A 21,491-nucleotide genomic window follows, 5' to 3' on the forward strand; every position below is an offset into this window, starting at 1 on the left:
CGATCCTCCTCCCAAACCCCACCCGGGCTACCTTGTCAGTTCTCTCCCTCTTTTTATAATCAATTAATAAAGAATAAATGATTTTTAAATGATAGTGACTTTATTTCCTTTGAAAGCAAGCTGTGATCAAAGGGGGAGGGTGGGTTGCTTATAGAGAATGAGTCAATAAAGGGGGCAGGTTTTCATCTAGGAGAAACAAACAGAACTTTCACACGGTAGCCTGGCCAGTCATGAAACTGGTTTTCAAAGCTTCTCTGATGCACAGTGTTTCCTGGTGTGCTCTTCTAATCGCCCTGGTGTCTGGCTGCGCGTAATCAGCAGCCAGGCGATTTGCCTCAGCCTCCCACCCTGCCATAAACGTCTCCCCCTTACTTTTACAGAGATTGTGGAGCACACAGCAAGCAGCAATAACAATGGGAATATTGGTTTGGCTGAGGTCTGAGTGAGTCAGTAGCGTGCGCCAGTGACCTTTTAAACGTTCAAATGCACATTCTACCACCTTTCTGCACTTGCTCAGCCTGTAGTTGAACAGCTCCTGACTCCTGTCCAGGCTGCCTGTGTATGGCTTCATGAGCCATGGTATTAAGGGGTAGGCTGGGTCCCCAAGGATAACTATAGGCATTTCAACATCCCCAATGGTTATTTTCTGGTCCGGGAAGTAAGTCCCTTGCTGCAGCCGTTTAAACAGAGTAGTGTTCCTGAAGACGTGAGCATCATGAACCCTTCCCGGCCAGCCCACGTTGATGTTGGTGAAACGTCCCTTGTGATCCACCAGTGCTTGCAGCACCATTGAAAAGTACCCCTTGCGGTTTATGTAGTGGGTACCCTGGTACTCCGGTGCCAAGATAGGGATATGGGTTCCATCTATCGCCCCACCACAGTTAGGGAATCCCATTGCAGCAAAGCCATCCATTACGACCTGCATGTTTCCCAGAGTCACTACCTTTGGTTGCAGCAGCTCAATGATTGCTTAGACTACTTGCATCACAGCAGCCCCCACAGTAGATTTGCTCACTCCAAATTGATTCCTGACTGATCGGTAGCTGTCTGGCGTTGCAAGCTTCCACAGGGTTATCGCCACTCGCTTTTCAACTGTGAGGCTGCTCTTATCTTGGTATTCTGGCACATCAGGGCAGGGGAAAGCAAGTCACAAAGTTCCATGAAAGTGCCCTTACACATGCGAAAGTTTCGCAGCCACTGGGAATCGTCCCACACCTGCAACACTATGCGGTCCCACCAGTCTGTGCTTGTTTCCCAGGCCCAGAATCGGCGTTCCATGGCTAGAACCTGTCCCATTAACAACATGATCTCCAAAGCGCCGGGGCCCGCGGTTTGAGAGAATTCTGTGTCCATGTCCATGTCCTCATCACTCTTGTTGCTGCGCTCCCGTTGCCGCCTCCTCCTCGCCTCGTTTTTCTGGTCCTGGTTCAGCATAAACTGCACGAGAATGCGCGAGGTGTTTACAATGTTCATGACTGCTGTCTTGAGCTGAGCGGGCTCCATGCTTGCCGTGGTATGGCGTCTGCAGTGTTCACCCAGGAAAAAAGGCGTGAAACAGTTGTCTGACGTTGCTTTCATAGAAGGAGGGGTGAGGCTATACCCAGAACCACCTGCAACAATGTTTTTTGCCCCATCAGGCACTGGGATCTCAACCCAGAATTCCAATGGGCAGGGGAGACTGAGGGAACTATGGGATAGCTATGGGATAACTACCCATAGTGCAACGCTCCGGAAATCGACGCTAGCCCCGGTACATGGACGCACACCGGCGAATTAATGTGCTTAGTGTGGCCGCATACATTCGACTTTATACAATCTGTTTCCAAAATTTGAATTCTGTAAATTCGGATTAATCCCGTAGTGTAGAAATACCTGTTGTGCTAATAGGTCTGGCAGGCTGGAGGCTTTTTCACTTTTAACTTACTAGATCCCCTCTGGAGTAAGAGTCACCAGGCAGCAGCAGCCAGCTGTGGGAGCCTGCAGGAAGGGTCAGAACAGGGATAGGAAAGCCGGGAGGGCGGGCACTAAGACCCAGTGGTGCCCCAAATTTTCAGGTGTGCCCTACGCAGCTGCGTATTTTGTGTATGCCTAAGGACAGCCCTGACTACAGCGCTATATTGGCACAGATGCAGCTACACAGCTTTAGCACATCTGGTGAAGATGCGCTATACCCGTGGTGCTGGAACAGGTGGTGCCCAGGGGGCCTGGCCCATCCACTTTTCACTGGGGTGGACCCCGCCCCTCTCCCCTCCACTTCCCCCCCAAGGCCCCACCACCAGGCCAGGCAGTGGGAGCCACACGGACCCTCAACCTGCCAGTGGTGCAGGGGACCCGAGAGGAGCCCCCAGCCAGTGTCCCCGCCCCCCGGCTTCCCCGCCTGGCCCGGGGCAGGTGGAGGTGGAGGGTCTGCGACTCTGCTGGAAACTGGAGCCAGGACATGATAAGAGCCACCCATGGAGCCTGGACCACTGTGGGGAGCCCTGCATCCTCCACCTCCCTGGGCAGTGCGCCCCAGGAGGCTAGGACATGGGCTGGGGGCTGCAGAGGAAGGCAAAAAAAACCCCAGAGTCTGTGCCAATCTGACCCAAAGAAAAATTCCTTCTTGACCCCAAATATGGCGATCAGTTAGACCCTGAGCATGTGGGCAAGACCCACCAGCCAGACACCTGGGGAAGAATTTTCTGGAGTAACTCAGAGCCCTCCCCATCTAGTGTCCCATCTCCAGCAGTTGGGGATTTTTGCTACTGGTAGTCGCCTATGCTATCATAGGCTGTCCCATAATACCATCCCCTCCATAAACTTGTGAGGCTCAGTCTTGAAGCCAGTTAGCTTTCCCCCTCCTCCCACTGCTCCCCTTGGAAAGCTGTTCCAGAACTTCATTCCACTGACGGTTAGAAACCTTTGCCTAATTTTGAGCCTAAACTTGTTAATGGCCAGTTTATATCCATTTGTTCTGGGGTCCACATTGGAGCTTAACTTAAATATCTCCTCTCCCTCCCGGGTATTTATCCCTCTGATGTATTTATAGAGAGCAATCATATTTCCCCTGAGCTTTCTTTTGGTTAGGCTAAACAAGCCAAGCTCTTTGAGTCTCCTCTCATAAAGTAGGCTTTCCATTCACTGGATCATCCTAGTAGCCCTTCTTTGCACCTGTTCCAGTTTGAATTCATCTTTCTTAAACATGGTAGACCAGAATTGCTCACTGAATTCCAAATGAGGTCTCACCAGTGCCTTGTATAATGGTGCTAACATTTCCCTGTCTCTGCTGGAAATACCTCGCCTGATACACCCCAGGACCATGTTAGCCTTTTTCATGCTGCATGAAATTAATAGCTCATAGTCATCCTGTGATCAACCAATACACCCAGGTCTTTGTCCTCCTCTGTTGCTTCAAACTGATAAGTCCCCAGCTTATAGCAAAAATTCTTGTTAGTCCCTAAATGCATGACTTTGCATTTTGCACTATTAAATGTCATCCCATTTCCAGGGCCGGCTCCAGGGTTTTGGCCGCCCCAAGCAGCCAAAAAAAAAAAAGAAGCTGCGATTGCGATCTGCAGCGGCAATTCAGCGGGAGGTCCTCCACTCCCAGCAGGAGTGAGGGACCGTCTGCCGAATTGCCGCCGAATAGCTTGACGTGTCGCCCCTCTCCGGAGTGGCCGCCCCAAGCAGCTGCTTGCCAGGCTGGTGCCTGGAGCCAGCCCTGCCATTTCTATTACTCCAGTTTACAAGGTCATCCAGTCATCCAGATCTTCTTGTATGACATTCCAGTCCTCCTCTGTATTAGCAATACCTCCCAACTTTGTGTCATCTGCAAATTGTATTAGCACACTCAATATGCCCTTCCAATGAACCACTGATAACTACTGTCTAGGAATAGTTATGTTCCAGATAGTTCCAATCAGTTATGAACACACTGTATAGTAGCCCCATCTAGGGGCTTGTCCACACTAGAAGTGCTACAGCAGCACGGCTGCATCAGTGCAACTGCGCCACTGCAGTACATCTGGTGAAGATGCTTTATGTCATAGTTGTGTTTATTAACTAGCATTTCTAGTTCTTCCTGCTTATTCCCCACACTTCTTGCATTATTATATAGACGTCTATTAATTTGATTCCCCTCATGTTCTCTTGTGTCTCCTTTATCCCTGCTATAATGGCCCCATGCTCTCTCCAGATTCCCACACTTCTCCGAGATCTCCACATTTTTGACTTACCTGTGGACTTTTTTCTCCTGCCCCCTTCTTCCCAGAACAATATCCCATGGTCAAGGATGGCTTGCAGGTTTTTGAGGTGGCGCTATGAAACAACCAACAGCTAAGTGCTAAAGGTCAGATTTCTGGCCTAGATACCCTCTCAGGTTGGCCTGGAGCTCAAGGGCTCTACCGTTTACAAGGGCCCAGCAATTAGCTCACTCTCCCACTCAGGCCTACATGGAGGCCTAGATCGAGACCAGTTGGTGGAAGGTGCTGGAGGCTGGATGGTCATGGGGATGACTCACCCCCCAGAAGTAAAAACAAACACATATGGTGCATGGCCTGGTGGGGGGAAGTCTCAGGAGATATCAAAGATAGTGATTTCTGGCTCCACCTTACTGATTGGTCAAGGGGAGAAGCAGTATAATTACTGGAAGTCCAGCCTATGCCCTACAGCATATGCTCAAAGGGCAGGACCTATGTCACACCCCTTAGCGCTGTTTGGTCAGGGGGTAGGACCTATGTCACACCTCTTAGTGCTGATTAGTCATAAAGTGGTGCTAAGTGGCGTGTGAGCAGTGTTTTGACAGATGAGGTGAGAAAACTTGATGTGTGGAGTGTGAACAAATTGCGTAAGGCTGTGAATTTTTGACAGCTTGTGTATCCCATATCTACTGACACTCTGCACCAAGTAGAGTTGCACCTCCTCATTCTTAATTTGACCCATATTGAGAAGTCATTCTCCTTATTCTGGGATCTGGAGGGAGGGTCTTTGAGAAGATTAAGGACTGGGTCATGGGTGAACCAGTTTACTCTGCAATAAACTCACCATGGGGAGTCAGAGTAGGAATGGAAGATGTCAAGAGGAGAGCAGTTTTCTCTGGTAGCTAGTTAGATCCTGTTAGTGATATACTTAAATGTTTATATAAATTCCAGTTTTTATGTCTTCCTCTGTGTGTGTATATTTATCCATCTGTCTTGTGTGTGTGTATATATTACTAATATGTTCATCTTACGAAAAATATGAACGATTTTGAGCATTATGAACTCTGTCCCTTTTCTCAGAAGGCATACAATGTACTGAATCACCTAGCAACAATTATACAGAAGCCTCTTTAATTCAGAGACCCTTGGCGCTATGTAGAATTAGCAGTTAAGTCTGTACCCATCATATTGAATACAATCCCTCTGAACTTCCACACAATTGGAATAGAACAGGGTGTTTTAAAAAGTGAAGAAATTGAATTTAGAACATTGTATTTTATATTTCAGTTCTGATTCAATAATAATTACACTTTAAACAATAACCACTTTGCTTTACATTACAAAGACACAATTGTCATTAATCTCTATTAAATAGCTCAGGTTCAAGAGGAAGCTCTAATGGTAGTTTTGCTTCCAAAATTATTTACACCATAACAGGAAAATAAGTCATTTGCCCTCTTAAGTGGCTTAGGGCATACAAAAGAACATTTAATTTCTGGATATACAGTGCACATCTTACTGTTGTAGTAAGAAAATGGACATGCCTTGAAGGAATAGGTCTGGCAGTGCACTGAAGACACTGCTATATCTTAGTACCAAATTCTGGTCCCAGTTACACCAATGTAGATCAAAATTTACTCCTTTGATTTCAATGATGTTACTCTAGTTTCACACTGATCTAACTGACAGCAGAATTTGGTCCTTATCTTGCATAGGTCATTTCCCTTGAAGAATTTTCTTCAGAAGCTTTTAGATATTAGAACTAGAGTATATATTTGAGACATAACATGTATAACTTCAGTATAACTAAATATTATGTGTCAGACCCACAGCTGGGATAAACTGGCATAGTTCTATTGAAGTCTGTGGAGTCATGCCAGTTTACTCCAGCTGACGGCCTGACCCAGAATGCATAAGAAACCTAAACATTATAACTTGATACACCTCCACCCCAATATAACGTGACCCGATATAACACGAATTCGGATATAACATGGTATAGCAGTGCTCCGGGGGAGTGGGGCTGTGCGCTCCGGTGGCTCAAAGCAAGTTCGATATAACGCGGTTTCACCTATAACGCAGTAAGATTTTTTTGGCTCCTGAGGACAGCGTTATATCGGGCTAGAGATGTATTTGTAGTTTTTTTCTAGCTTGCTCTTCCTTTGGAGCCTCAAGGAGCAATGCCTTTTCACAGATGTTTCAGTAGATGGTAAAAGTAAATCCCAGCAGCTGAAATATCTACTCTCATAGGTCAAAAGAAACTTTCATACTTTAGGAGCTATATCCTGAAGCCTTATTCAGTTGTCATTCAGGCAAAACTCTCATCGTAGCCAATTGAGTAAGACATTCAGGATATGAACATCAGGTTCTATATAAAGATCTACTTTTTTGACAAAACAAATGCTATGCACTGTTTTCAAATCAGCTTTCAACATGCAACATTTGTTAGGTAATACTAGCCTTTAAGAGGATTCAGTTCTGAAAACTGACTGTACAAATAGCTCTAGGGGGTTCTAGTTGAATGTTGATGACATCCACATCAAATCTGTGCAATTTACATGTAAAATAATATTGTTTTGCTAACTCCACTCTATAAACTCAAGCTGAGATACAAACATCTAGCTGTTTTTTTCTTTTCTGGCTCATGAATTAGCACTAATAATGAAGATTTTGTATACCAAATTTTGCCCACAGTTATACATGTACAACCTCACTGTCTCCAAATGACAAATGGGTTGCCCGGGTGTAACTGATGGCAGAATTTAGCCCCAGAGTTGGAACTTGTATAACAATTCTGTTAATGATTTGGGAGTCAGAATAGAATCCAGTTAATTTTCCCATAACTCTGTTGGCTCTCCAGTACCAACAAGTATAAAAAGTAATCAACATTTTTTTTTTGGTCCATTCATTTAGCTGATATAATTCTAAATGCAAATGAATTCAGGAAATATATCTGTTGAGTAAGAAGGTGCAAGTTTTGCACAATTTTTAGAGGAAAACCACTTATCGCTTTATTGTACTCAGGAACATACTAAGTACTCTGTGCTAAAGACTAAGTCCTGAAAGAAAATCAGGTGACTTACTCCTTCAGCTCTTAAATGTATTTTCTAGTCCCCCTTTTTATTTCTATTTGCCACCTTAAAGACCTTGAGATGATTCCAGTCATACTATGATTCTTTAAACTAGTCTAATTTCACAATGGTGTTTTCCTAAGAATGTAACTTTTTCTCTATCTAGGCGGAGGTGGATATACGGGATGCTGGAGAGAGTAGGGGGTGGTTGGGACTTGATAATCACATAAACAAGGCCTTCTAAATAGTGAGCTAAGATAAAAGTAGAACCTCCTCTTTCCCGCCCACCTTGATTGAGAGACAGGCAGCCACAGCAACCAAGTGTGAAAGACATATTTGGACTTTGATAGAAAAAATCAACAAAATCGCCAATTCTTGTTTAGAACACCACTTACAAAATTATGTTATAACTTTTCTTACTACTTTCTCAATAAATAAACCAATTACCCTTCTTCCAAGATTACACAAGTGTTACAGAAATAACTGTAGTTTACATATTTAGATCCCAAGTTTAAAAACGTGCCCAACTGTGACAGTATTCCCTTTAACTTCAATGGTTATACTGATGTGTTTAAAATTATGCATGTGCTTCAGAGTTTGTAAGATTAGGGCCTTAGTTACCTAGGGTTTTGGACCCTGAAATATTTTAAAATATAGTGGTCATATATAAACACCCATTGTGCATCCTGATTTTTTCATTACAGGAATGCAAGATCTTCCTCAATAAGTCTATGCATAGAGATCTATTGATTTTTTTCTGCTTTGATTAAAACCTTATATATGAGGAAAAATGAAGAGTTAAGTGGATATAATTTAGCTAAGTGCCCACAAAGACAGGGGAATCGGAAGGGTGGGTCTACAAAGATTTGAAGGATGTAAATATCAAAGATGGAAAGGAATTATGTAGGGTAATACATCAATACATAAATGATATATGAAGATTTTACGGATGTAGGGACAGCAAATATCTGTAAAGTGACTGGATTTTATCCAAAGACTTTTATTTTACACAAATGCCTTTGACAGGAGTCCAGGATTTTTTGAAAACTAGGAAAAGGGCTCGTTTGATTCACAAAACTTGACAGCATGATCACAATGCTTTTTCATCTGGGAATAAAATTTTCTGCTACCTACTGCTCCTTCTTTTTGGAAGGATCAGTAGTAGCAAAAGTCCAGCTCTTTATTCAGAGCTACTGGAATTTTTCTAAACCTTTTCTGCACATCTCTAGTCTTAACCCACTAGTCTTTCCATGGAAGGCCAAGGACAAATGAAGTTTCTGTAGCCCTGATGAGTTATAGTAGACAGGTGCACTTGGCAGAGTTTGTAAAATCTGTTCCACAGTGTTATGTGTGCAAAAGGAATTTAGAAAATTAATATATAATATGTCAGGTATATTTTCAGAAGTAAGCCTCAGCATGTACAACTGGCTGTTTGAAACCCACATTGATTTACTCTTCACAGCAGTGGGAAGGTACTTCAGACTGCAAGGTTTTAATCAACAATCCCTTTAAATGAATAAAACATTACAACATACTTGTTATATTTGGTACCAGTGGACAAATGCAATTCTAGTTTCCCATTAAGTTGTCCAATACTCCTTTTCTAAGAAAATTATGTTTGATAGATGAATAACTTGTCTGTAGGATCCTAAGAGGTCTGGACAGCAAAAGAATGCTTCACACCTCCTTCCTTCCATCAGTGGTCCCTAGACTTGGCACTCCCATAATGATTTTCTGACTTTGATCTTTTTTTTCTGGTTGGGTTTTTTTAGTTTTGTGCTTAGTTTTGATTAACAGACACGGGCTCTTCAGGCTGAATTCATGCTCAGCGCAAGGTTTAATCAATAGCAGGGGCGCCGGAACAATTTGTATAGTGGGGGTGCTGAGAGCTATTCAACCAAACTCTAAACCCTGTTTATGATGGACACCACTGCAAGCCGGGGGTGGCACAGCACCCCCAGTTCCCTCACCTGTGATCAATAGTTACCTTGCTTAGTGCTGCTCTGCAAAGGTTTGATTCAGCCCCCAACCCCTTACTTATGGGACAAGTCATTGAAAGAAGGGATGGTTGGTCCAGGGATAATATAATATATGGAGATATAGAACTAGAAGAGACCCTGAAAGGTCATTGAGTCCACCCCCTGCCTCCACTAGCAGAACCAAGTATTGATTTTGCCCCAGATCCCTAAGTGGCCCCCTTAAGGGCCGAACTCACAATGCTCGGTTTAGCTGGCTCAAACCACTGAGCTAGCCCTCCCCCCAAGCAGCCCTGATTTTGGTTCAGGAGGCACCGGGGAGCACCGGGGAGCAGCCCAGGCACCGGGGCGGGCGCCAAGCTTCAGCCCGCCACGGCGGCAGGGGACGCTGCAGGCGCCTGTGTCCTGCCGCCTCCGGCACACGAAGGGTGCGGGCCTGGCCTCACATCCGGGTCTGGGGGAGAGGCGTGTTTTGCTCAGCCGCCTCCTTCCCCCCAGTCTCCGGGGCTCAGTAAATGGCGGCGGCGGCTTCGCTGGGGAGGAGGCGGGGCCGAGGCCGAGAAACTTTATAGCCACGCCCACCCCGCGGGCCCCGCGCTTCCGGTGCGGCCCCCACAGCGCGAGCGCAGCGGCCGGGCCTCGCAGGGACAGCGGCGCCCGCGAGGCCCGAGAGGAAGCGGCTCGCGGGATTCACCTTCCCCGCGGCGGGCGGCGCGATGGAGGGCCTGACGCTGAGCGAGGCGGAGCAGCGCTATTACTGCGACCTCTTCTCCTACTGCGACACCGAGAGCACCAAGAAGGTGGCGCCCAACGGGCGGGTGCTGGAGCTGTTCCGCGCCGCGCAGCTGCCCAGCGAGGTGGTCTTGCAGGTACCGGCCGCTGCCCGCCCCCATCAGCGGCCCCGCAGGCTGGCACCGCCTCCCCCGGACCGCCGCCCTTGGCCCCCGCTGCCGGGGGCGGGGATCCTCCCCCGGCCCCTCCCGCCTCCGGGCGCCGAGCAGCCCCTCAGCCGCCCCCGGGGGTAAGGCGGATTCTGCCTCCCCGCAACCGCCCCGTCATCCCTCCCGGGGGTGCCTGGCCCCGCCCTGTGGCTGTCGCCGCTGCTGCTGCCTGAAGGCACCGGGGGGGCTTCTCTCAAGGGCTGCCCCTGCCCCGCGTGCTGGGCATCTCCCTGCATCGCTCCAAGCCTGTTCTTCCCCTGCAGCGGGGGGCTCTGTGCTGGGGGCACGTCCCGGGGTTAACGTTGCAGGCTGGGGATGGGGGATGTGCCTGAGGGCAGTCGCCGTGCTCCCGAGATACGATGTGGAATGGCAACTTCAGCGCCATCGACTCCTGCTGGGCTTGGGTTTGGGCTTGTGCCCGTGCAGTGCTGGGAACGGGGTAATTATGCTTATCCAACTCAGGGAGGCTCTGCGCGTGTTGTCGTGGGATCGTAGTGTTAGTATGGGGTTAATATGTATTTCAGAGGTCTCAACTTGCTGGGTTGGGGAGGCTACGTTGCTGAGCTCGTGGGGTAACATTGGCCACTGGCAAGGAAGTATATCACTTCTAAAAGCTTTACAGTGAAGTCCATCCAAAGTATGGGAACTCCAGCAGTCCTGGGAAATACTAGGAAACAGGAAATCAGTATTTTATTCCTGATGATGCTACTGGCTCAGTGACCTTATTCAAATAATTAAATAACGCTATGCTTGTTGCCTAATTTGCAAAAATAGAGTACCTGTATATCTTTGTAAAGCACATGTCATCTTCTAGTGAAAAATGCAATTTTAAAACTATGTAATACTGGCTAGGTTGTGCTAAGGTAGTAGATTCCCACTAGCAATGTGTGGAAGCAAAAATTCCAGCACTACTACTGTTACCAGTGGGAACTGGGACTCATCTGAGAGCTATGTTACACAGTTGCAAGTAGTGCTACCAGTGTAGCTAAATGGGATAATTTAGCAACCTTTGCCTAGTATAGTTCCTAGAAAAGTATCCACCGGGGAACCGTAGTTGCAACAGCTGTGTACCATGAATTGTTGCTGTCTCTGCATCCACCATAATGTGTTCATGGCCTTGACATTTGTGAAGTTCTTTGAGTTCCCTGAAAGATGCTTTAAGCAGAGTAAAGTATCATTTCCAGAAAGCCATACCACCTCGTGGGTTCACTGTTGCCTCAGTGAAGAGTCAGAGTGCATTATTGTAGTTTAAGACCAACAAGGACATGTATGTCAACTTTCTGCAAATCAAAAGTGGGATTAATTTCAGGAGCTTGTGTACACTTAATCAGGAGGTGTTGGTGTTACTTTTTAGACACCTAAAAGCGAGTGGTTAGATTAGGAGAAAGGAGTTTTAAATGAACCGGATCATGTGCTCAGTAAAAGAGGGTGATAAGTTGTGGGTGGTGTAAAAATTCTGGTGAGGACTAAATGCCAAAATTAATTTAAATTACTAAAAAATCTGATTGATTATTTATTGATTTGATGTCCTTATCTTTCTTTCATGATCTACACTGTTTAAATCTCTAAATTAAAAGAAAACTCATTTTTAAAAAATATTTTATGAATGAGACCTTGAGGGCCACCCACTAATAGTATTTGTTTTCTGAATTACAGATTCCCACATTCCTTAAACTCATCACATGAATACAGTTAGATATGTTTTATTTTGTTTAGTGTCTCTTCCATGATGTGTATATATAAAATAGTTGTATATCTAAAATAGCACTCTATACTTGATGCAATAGCTTATTGGAATAGTATAGTCTTGTGCTTTTGTACAGAAGTGGTCACAGGTTCAAATCCTACCTAGTCTGTCTCAAAGGAGGTGAATATTCTTTCAGAGTGATATTCTCTTGAAGAATAATGCGTGTTGGGAGAGAGAAATGTAAACTACTTGTATATCTTACACGGTTGTAAATTAACTGGATCAACTCAAGAAAGGGAACCTGGGTGTCATTGTAGACAGCTCAATGAAGATGTCTTATTAATAGGCAGCTGCAGTTATGAACCAATGTAGGGTGCATAAGGAAAGAGATGATAAGTAATACAAAAGATGTAAAATGCCCCTATAAATCAATAATGTGGCTTCATCTGGAATGCTGTGTGCAGTACTGGTCACCCTGTCTCAAAAATATTGAAGAACTAGGGGAAGGTCAGAAAAGAGCAATGAATGATCAAGGACATAGAAAAAACTCTTATATGAGGATTGAAAAGACTGGGGTTTAGTTTAGAAAAGTATATAAAATGAAGAATGGAAATGTCTATTCTCATTTCATAATCCAAGAAGAGAACATTCAAAACCAAAGGTAAATTTGTTCACACCGCATTTAACTCAACTGTGGAACTCAATGCCACAGGAAGTGATTGAGGCAAAGAACTTAATGAGACTGAAGAAAAGGGAATAGACATTTGTATGGATATCAAGAATAACCAGAGTTAACATAACACAAATTTGTGGAAAGGTTATTGAACCTCATTCTTCAGGGTATAAATCAGTCTGTAGCTATTGGAGATCAGGACGAGACCTAGTGTGCGTGGCAGATTATCCCACATCTGCCTGCTATGGGGTTCTTCCACTTTCCTCTGAGACACCTGGTGCTGGACACTGAGGAAGGAGACAGTAGAATAGATTAGGTGGACCTCAGGCCTGTTCCAGTAGGCCAATTCCCATTTTCCTATAGAATGTAACATTTAGTACTAAACAACCAAAATGTGAGTACATTTGATAGATTTTGAGTTTATTTAGCCCCGTCAAATTGCCCCAAATTTAAGAATGCTGGGTCTATGTATACATGCGGATTTCCATTATAACCTTTTCTCTTCACAGGTTCCTAATCAGAGGCAGTAGAAATCTTAAGGCATCTTTTGTTAAAATCAGTACAGGCTTGATTAAAAATCAGAATCTCTGACTTTGTGGGAATTTTTGTTTCGCTTCTTTCCTTCCTTGGACCTACAAGTTATTCATTGTGCCACAAGCCAGGTGGTTGGGAGCAAGGCGCACACAGTCTTCTCTCAGAGTAGCAGCCGTGTTAGTCTGTATCCGCAAAAAGAACAGGAGTACTTGTGGCACCTTAGAGACTAACACGAAAGCTTATACTCTAATAAATGTGTTAGTCTCTAAGGTGCCACAAGTACTCCTGTTCTTTTTACAATCTTCTCTGAGGAGCTACACATTTCTGTTGGATTTTATTCTACAACAGAGAAGGCTAATGCACAGCTGCTGGTGCACCCAAAACAAAAAAATCTCACTTCTGCTTGTAAGCTTCACCCCTCAATTATGTATTAAATAAACCAAGGAAATCAATATACAAAAATCTTTGTAGTGAAGCAGTTACAGTTGCTACACACATATGCTTGACAAACCGTTAAGAGCAAGAAAATGAAAAGATGAGCCACCTAGCCGTGTAACCCTTTACTCCTCCACCCACAAAAACACACAGTTTACCATTACCACAACTGAGAGACCATTCACCACAACCTTAACTCTGCTAATGTCAGCCTTTCATTAATCTGTTTAACTGCCATTCTGCAGGCAGTTCTTTACTAAACTAGCATTGGGGCAAAAAATCATCTGGTTAAAGGGTGTGCCCAAAAGTGCAAATGGGGGAAAGGTGTGACAGCCTCAGCTGTTTCATAATGAAGTCTTTTGTGTATTTTTAAATTAGTATTCAGAGTCAAGCAGTTGAGATTGAGTAGTTGATACATGCATATGGGCCTGGAAAGGTAAGTAGTGTTCAAAATGCAGCAGTTCATTGTTTGAGGCCACACATGTTTTCCCTGTGCACTATCAGTGTACTGTGAAGCACTACTCTCTGGTAGTAGAGAGGATTGGTTTGTGGACAGACCAATGGAGGGAACAGAATGGATAACTTGACCCTGAACTACTTGTATTGAGGAGTACCAAACCCAGTTGCCTTTACTATTGCAGTTCTAGTGACTGTACCAGTTGGAGACCATGATACCCTTCCCTTCTCTACACAGTGGGCTTTTTGAAAGTGAACGCCTTGATTTTGCGTGGATGAGGATTTTGCCACTTCTTTAGTCAATCTGCAGTTTTATTTAGACAGTGCCATATTCGTTTTCATTTGCAAACCTAGTTTGAAACCATAAAAGAACTAGAAATAATTTTCTAAATTGATAATTTCAACTCTGAATATATTAGATGCTAAAAAATTATGGAGACTCCCTGCATCCATTGATTGTGCAGAAATGTTATGGATATCTAATTTCTGTACAAAAACTTTCTCAATCACAATTGTCTTTTAAAACAAATATGAATTTTTTATTCAAATTAAAGGTTTCAATCTAACAAAGAATCTAAACATCAAAAAATCAAGTGTAAAGGAAAACCTATCCATCAGAATAAATATTTGATATTTTCACATATTTGGATAAATCAGGCTATATTTTAAAACCTGTTTAAAATAGTTAGGGTAGTAAACTGGCATTGAAGTATCAAGTGAAGTCCTGTTAACCAAAGCGTGACACATGCTAATTTTCGGAATAAAAGTACACTGAATTAAATTGAAAAGTACAGAAGCACATGTAAGTTTTAGCCTGTGTAATGAATTAGAATATGAAATAGGAGAATTTTCTCAAAAGTAATTTAAAATCAGTTCTCGGTGAATCTCATGAGTGTAGTATTGAAATTATTCATTAAATTAGGCCTCCATGATTTTCCCTTTTCTTTTATTTTGTTAGGCTTATCAGTTACTATTGCACTGGTTTAGGGCTTATATTTGACAGCAAAGATATTTTTCAAACAAAATATCCCAGGGATATGGAAGTAAATGATTTGAAGACTTCAGTACTGGATTTATATAACTCTTGTTAAAGTTGCATAATCACAGAACATTTTATGCATGTGTGCTGTATTTTGCTCTTATCTTGAATGAGCCTAGAACTTTCTTGTAACAATTTACTTAATGGCACTGTGAAATTATTTCTATGCTTGACATTCTTCTGAAATTACTATGTCATGAAGGCAGGATTCTATGTTGCAAAATAATCTTACAGGGGGAAAAAAACTAAATAAGCATTTTCTCTGCCTACTGCCCTCTTCAAAACACCTGTCATTTAATGAAAATCAGTGCTGGTGTTCCAGACTGAAGTTAAATGACTTTTACTTTGGCATTAGAGACTGTATGAAAAAATGAGTGGGTTCTACAATTACTCTAGGATCTACTTTTTACAACTACAGTTGCACTGGATAACCTTTAAGCAAGTGATTAAAATGCTAGCTGATATTCTTTTGTCAAGGCTGTCTCTTGGTGGGCAGAGTGAGGAACCTTTTTTCATTGTCTAGTGAGTCTCATTTTGATGTTTTAATGTGATATACGTGACAGTACTCTATTGTTAGTCCTTTATCCAATTAATATGGTTTAAAAAATAGTGTTGCCAGTCTAATAAACTAACAGTCTCTCTAATCTTTTAATTTCCAAAAGCTTTGTCTACCCCTTTGTTTTCTATCCTTATTTGCTATTGGCAAATAGTTTCCATAGTTAAATTACCTTGAAATTAATAGATTGGGGAATTATTGTGCTCCATAGGAGAAACCCATCAGTTCAAATACAGCAGCAGTAAGTCAATTTAAAAATGCAGATCAGTTTTCAGAGTAGATTATAGCGTATGTGGGGAACAAGTTAAGAAAACCAAAATGTCAATATTGTTATGGTGATCTTAATTTCACAGTTATTACAGTGTTTTCATTCTCTACTGCTTTAGATTTCAATTTAGGTTGATAGTGAGAACTTGCTATAGGTTTAAAAATTGGCATTAGCTATGAGTAAAATCTTATTACATACTTCAAAATCTGACATACTGTCAAAGTTGAGTTCCCAGATCTGTCCTTTTAAAGACTCAGCTATACTATATAAAATAGTTTAAAAAAAAAAAAAAAAAATTCAGCTAAGAGTACATTTTTTCTAATGTAGATGAGGACTTATTGTGAAAATCTACTCTTAACGGTAGATTATCAGCTCACGAAAGCAGAAGCTATAAAAGATGAACTGCAAATGAAAGCTGAGTTAGTGTAAATTGCCCCAAATAAACAGTGTGGTGAGCATGCACTTACTAAAAATAAGTTTGTACTTAACTTTTTTAAAGGGTAACCTGAAGATGGAAGACAAGTGGTTTTCTCATTTTAGTGATTGATTTACAAGAAAACAGGTCTGAACATTTTTTTTAAATATTGGGAATGTGCATCTATTAGGCCCTGATCCTACTTCCATTGAGGTCAGTGGGAGCTTTGACATTCTCTTCAGTAAGAGCAGGATCAGGCTAATAGCTTCCGTCATTAAAGTATCCGGGCTCTTTACCTGTTTTTTTATTGTTATGTTAGAAGTCTCCTTTCAGAGGTTTCTCTGGGGTAGGAGTGTAGAATCCCTTCTCCCTGCCACCACTGTGTCCCTCCTCCCTCCAGAAACCCAAGCTTTTCCAGCTGTTGGTCAGGATCTTGGGTGTCTTTCTTTTTAGCGTAGTTAATTCTGTTCTAAATAGTCTGAATAAAGAGAGAATACGTGCCTTCTGAATTAAACAGGTTTCCTTAGTATATATACTGTCACATCCCTACTATTTCTATAAATAAGATTTGAATTTTTAATTAGAGGAATCTTAAACTTTTAGGCTTTCTTTATGCATCTCCTAGTTTAAAAAAAAGAGAAACCCATTATTTTTCTTAATAAACCACCTTTAGATGAAGTAGTTTAAATTTTATTTCTTCTAAAGATTCACAACAGTGTAGTATGTGAGGGCATTCATTCAGTATAGAAATCTGTGGTTCAGTTTTTATTTTTGCTTTTCAGCTAACCTTTCAAAATTTAATCTGAAGTTAGGCAACCCAAACCCACAAATCTTTAACCTTGTATATCTTGTACTTATGTCATAGGCCTGCATGAGGCATGTGCTTATGTGCACTTTGTGCTTTACCACTTTCCTTAATAGGAAGTGGCAAGAGATAAATGCATCACAAGCTTGTTTGCAAGTACAAAAAATGTGTAGTCACTGGGTATACAGTTAGCAGCTCCCAATTTGCAAAAGATATATGCAGAGTTATGAATTCGTCTAAAATGCATTGTTGCAATGAAATATTTTTCTTTTGTTTCTTTTAACTGATCTCCCCTGAGCTGATTGATAGGTTTGTTTCTTTTCTCTGCAACAATAAGGCACTTACGCCGTCTCATTTCTACTAGTACCAGAATTGGCTCTTACGGTTTGTAACCTGGGAGCTGAGTTTTGACTTTTATATCTAGAACTGTGGCAAACATGCTCAATTCTACTTGTGTTAACACTGGAAAAATCCTATTGTGGACTGTTCAGTGGTGTTTGAAGCACAGTCAATTAGATTTACTCTGCACAGGGTCAGAAAACATGCCAATCTAAGACAGGGGTGGGCAAACTACAGCCTGGGGGCCAGATCCGGCCTTTCAGATGTTTGTCTGCGTGGGAGGGATAGCTCAGTGGTTTGAGCATTGGCCTGCTAAACCCAGGGTTGTGAGTTTAATCCTTGAGGGGGCCACTTAGGGATCTGGGGCAAAAATCAGTACTTGGTCCTGCTAGTGAAGGCAGGGGGCTGGACTCTATGACCTTTCAAGGTCCCTTCCAGTTCTAGGAGATAGGATATCTCCCCCCCAAAAAAAAAAAAAATCTGGCCCTTGAGGTCTCCCTGGGGAGCGGTGCCCAGATCTCCGCACGGCTCCCAGAAGCACAGGCATGTCCCCGCCTCAGCTCCTATGTGTAGGGACAGCCAGGGGGCTCCGCACTTTGCCCCTGCCCCAACTGCCAACCCCACAGCTCCCATTTGGCCAGGAACCGTGGCCAGTGGGAGCAGCAGGGACAGCCCCTGTGCATGGGGTAGCATGCAGAGCCTCCTGGTCATGCCTTCGTGTAGGAGCCAGAGCGGGGACATACCTCAAGCAGCTCCCAGAAGCAGCGGCAAGTGCCTCCTGGAGCCTGTACCCCTGACCCCCAGCCCTGATCCCCCTCCCACCCTCTGAACCCAGCCTAGAGCACCTTCCTGCACCGTAAACTTCTCATTTCTGGCCTCTGGCCCCACTCCAGAGCCCTCACCTTCTCCCGTGCCCCAACCCCCAATTTTGTGAGCATTCATGGTCCACCATACAATTTCCATACCCAGATGTGGCCATCAGACCAAAAAGTTTGCCCATCCCTGATCTAAGATATCAGCAGTGTATGGTCTATATAAACATTCCCACTGTTTTTAGCAATGGTAGGAAATTTTGGCTAAAACTTTCCTAGTGTAGTCAAGGCTTATACTAGACTTGATCTTCTCTAGGCAGCCTACTAGTGTAACTTTTGCCAACCCTTAAACCTGATCCAAAATTATCATGCTTTATAATAACTCACATGATGAGCTTCCCCTCATAAAGACTTATGCCAACACAAAACTGAACTAATGTTCAGTATCAAGCCTCAACCCTATTTGAAAACGGCTTAAAAAAAGACATAAAGAGAGGGACAGGGATTAATACCCACCCTAAATAGTAGTATCTGGACTAGAATTTTAGAAATGTATCAAATGTTCACGTTTTGGTGTTGATCAAAGCTGTCAGTACTTGGACTAAGTAAACAGAGTAGTTGATTGTGTATTCATTGTAATCTTGTGATTTTTTTTCCAGTGTATGTAATAGGGTGCATGGATGGCCAGGCAGCCTAGTGATGCACCTGACTTCAAGGTCAAGGTGCCTCAGTCTTCCAGGCAGTGGTGGAGGGAAACCCAGGACCTCTCACTCCACTAGGTCCCAGCCCAGGGCCCTGTGTGAGTTGACCCCTGAACAGGGGACACCCCAAGCAGGGAGTCTAAATCCACTGCCCTGGGCTACTTCCTACTAGTGTTCCTTCAGTTTGGGACGTGTCCCCTATAATTCAATTTGCTGGGGTGGTTTGCTGTCCAGAGGTCCTTCTTGTGGATATTGGGTGGCACCTTGCTGCAGTCCCAGGCTCCTTCAGGCAGGACAGCAGTAAGTTTGGTGCAACCAGACCTCACAATGTCTCTGGACTGTAGTCACCCAGTTACCTCAATTGCTGGAGGCTCCTAGGTCTCCTCTGCGTTCTCCCTTGGCTGGAGCCTGAGAGATGGAATGTGTTCTCTGGTGGCTGCCTTGGCTGGCAGTCATCCTTCCTATCAGGTAGGGCAGTAACTAGCTCCTGCCTTTTCGCCAGTCAGTCCTAAACTGGACCAGGCTCTCCTTTTCTACCCCCTCCATGCCTGGCATTAGCTGCAGGTATAATGGGGCGGGACTAGCTGCTTACTCCTTTCCATGCTGGTGGGCAGTTTCTCTGCTTTCTCACATTGAGAAAACACAATGTTTTTTCTCTAAGCCTGAAAGATCATTTCTTTTTGTATCCGATATTTAGAGTACCTAACAATAACCCCAACATAAATAGTTATCAATTTAAAGGTATATCTTCAACCTGAAGTCATAAATAATCTTAGTTTCAGATACTATAAACTCCTGAACCCTTTGCCAATCTGTTTTACAATCCCATTTTACTAGCTTTTGAAATCTTTCTCTGGGTAAAACCCACATAAACAATGAAACTATCTGATACCTAAAACATAGGTGCTATGGAAGGCCATAAAAGTGCTTCTCATGTGAATTATGCCTGCATGTAGGATTCCTAGTGGACCTCAGGAAGTTGTCTGCTCTTCTTCCTCTGCCAAAATTCAGAGTTAAGCCATAACACAAAGAACCCCTTCTCCTCTACACAACCCCACATTCACAACATTCACTGTAAACAACTTGCATGTTTCCTCTAATGGGGATCACATCCGCTAATGGGGATCACAGATTTCCCACTCATTCTACTCACTTCCCCCGAGGGTTAGAGGGGTGTTATTACTTTTGAAATCAGCAGTGCTTGTCTGACTGTGGCTCACTAGGGATATATCTACACTGCAATTAAAAACCCTGTGCCAGCTGGCTCAGGCTAAGAGGCTCCTCAATTGTGGTGTAGACATTTGAGCTTGGGCTGCAGCCCAGGCTATCAGACTCTGCAAGGTGGGAGGGTCCCACCGCAGCCTGAGTCTGAGCATCTGTACCTCAGTTAAACAGCCCCTTAGCCCAAGCACTACAAGCCCAAGTCAGCTTGCACAGACCAGCCAGAGTGTCTAATTGCAGTGTAAAACATGCCCTAAATCAGCATTTATGCTGGTGATCCACAGGTGTTTTGCTGGCTCAGGAAGCTATCCATAGAGCTGGATTGGTCCCTGCAGCTCTCTGTCTATATAAAATATGTAACTTTTAAATATGCCCTTTACAGGTACGGGAGAATTGTCTGTGCAGCCAGGGTAGGGTTTATAGAAACTGTGATATGCTAATTAGAAGAATTTGAAAAAGATGACACCCTCACCTGAATTTCTGGAAGGGGTGAGTTTTTGAGTATTTATAATCCAGGAGCACTTATTAGTGCTGCAAATGCCCTTAGTGTCAAATATACCTCTATCAGAGGGGTAGCCATGTTAGTCTGTATCCACAAAAACAACGAGGGGTCCGGTGGCACCTTAAAGACTAACAGATTTATTTGGGCATAAGCTTTCGTGGGTAAAAAACCCATTTCAGATGCATGGAGTGAAAATTACAGATACAGGCATAAATATATATTGGCACATGAAGAGAAGGGAGCAAGGAGTCCTGTGGCACCTTATAGACTAACAGACGTATTGGAGCATGAGCTTTCGTGAGTGAATGCCCACTTTATCAGATGCAAGGGAGTTACCTTACAGGTGGAGAACAAATGTTGAAGGCCAGTTTAGTCAGGGTGGATGTTGTCCATTCCCAATAATTGATGAGGAGGTGTCAATACCAGGAGAGGGAGAATTGCTTTTATAGTGAGCCAGCCACCCCCAGTCCCTATTCAAGCCCAAATTGATAGTGTTATGTTTTCAAATGAATTGTAGTTCAGCAGTTTCTCTTTGGAGTCTGTTTTTGAAGTTTTTGGTTGAAGAATGGCTACTTTTAAATCTGCTATTGAGTGTCCAGGGAGATCGAAGTGTTCACCTACTGGCTTTTGTATGTTACCATTCCTGATGTCTGATTTGTGTCTATTTATCCTTTTACATAGAGACTGTCCAGTTTGGCCAATGTACATGGCAGAGGGGCATTGCTGGCACATGATGGCATATATCACATTAGTAGATGTGCAGGTGAATGAGCCTCTAATGGTGTGGCTGGGGCCTATGATGGTGTTGCAAGAGTAGATATGGGGACAGAGAAGGCAACGGGGTTGCCTGGGTTTAGTGTTTCTGTGGTGTGGTGTGTAGTT

The 21,491-nt window shown here is 43.6% G+C and overlaps 1 protein-coding gene across 9 annotated transcripts in view; it reads left to right on the forward strand.

Moving 5' to 3' along the window:
• Positions 1–9,753: 9,753 nt before the first annotated feature.
• The window catches only part of REPS1 (RALBP1 associated Eps domain containing 1), a 96,884-nt gene continuing 85,146 nt past the window's right edge, over positions 9,754–21,491 (forward strand). For 3 of the 9 annotated variants that reach the window (XM_034765531.1, XM_034765533.1, XM_034765535.1), the window contains exon 1: positions 9,756–10,094. In XM_034765531.1, the coding sequence (XP_034621422.1) occupies positions 9,942–10,094 (153 nt within the window). In that variant the 5' untranslated portion in view covers positions 9,756–9,941. Of the gene's footprint in view, positions 10,095–10,473; positions 10,606–21,491 lie in introns of those variants that run through there. The other 6 variants (XM_034765530.1, XM_034765532.1, XM_034765536.1 and 3 more) reach the window with 4 other exon arrangements.

This window comes from Trachemys scripta, chromosome 3 (assembly GCF_013100865.1).
Source record: "Trachemys scripta elegans isolate TJP31775 chromosome 3, CAS_Tse_1.0, whole genome shotgun sequence".
NCBI lineage: Eukaryota > Metazoa > Chordata > Testudines > Emydidae > Trachemys > Trachemys scripta.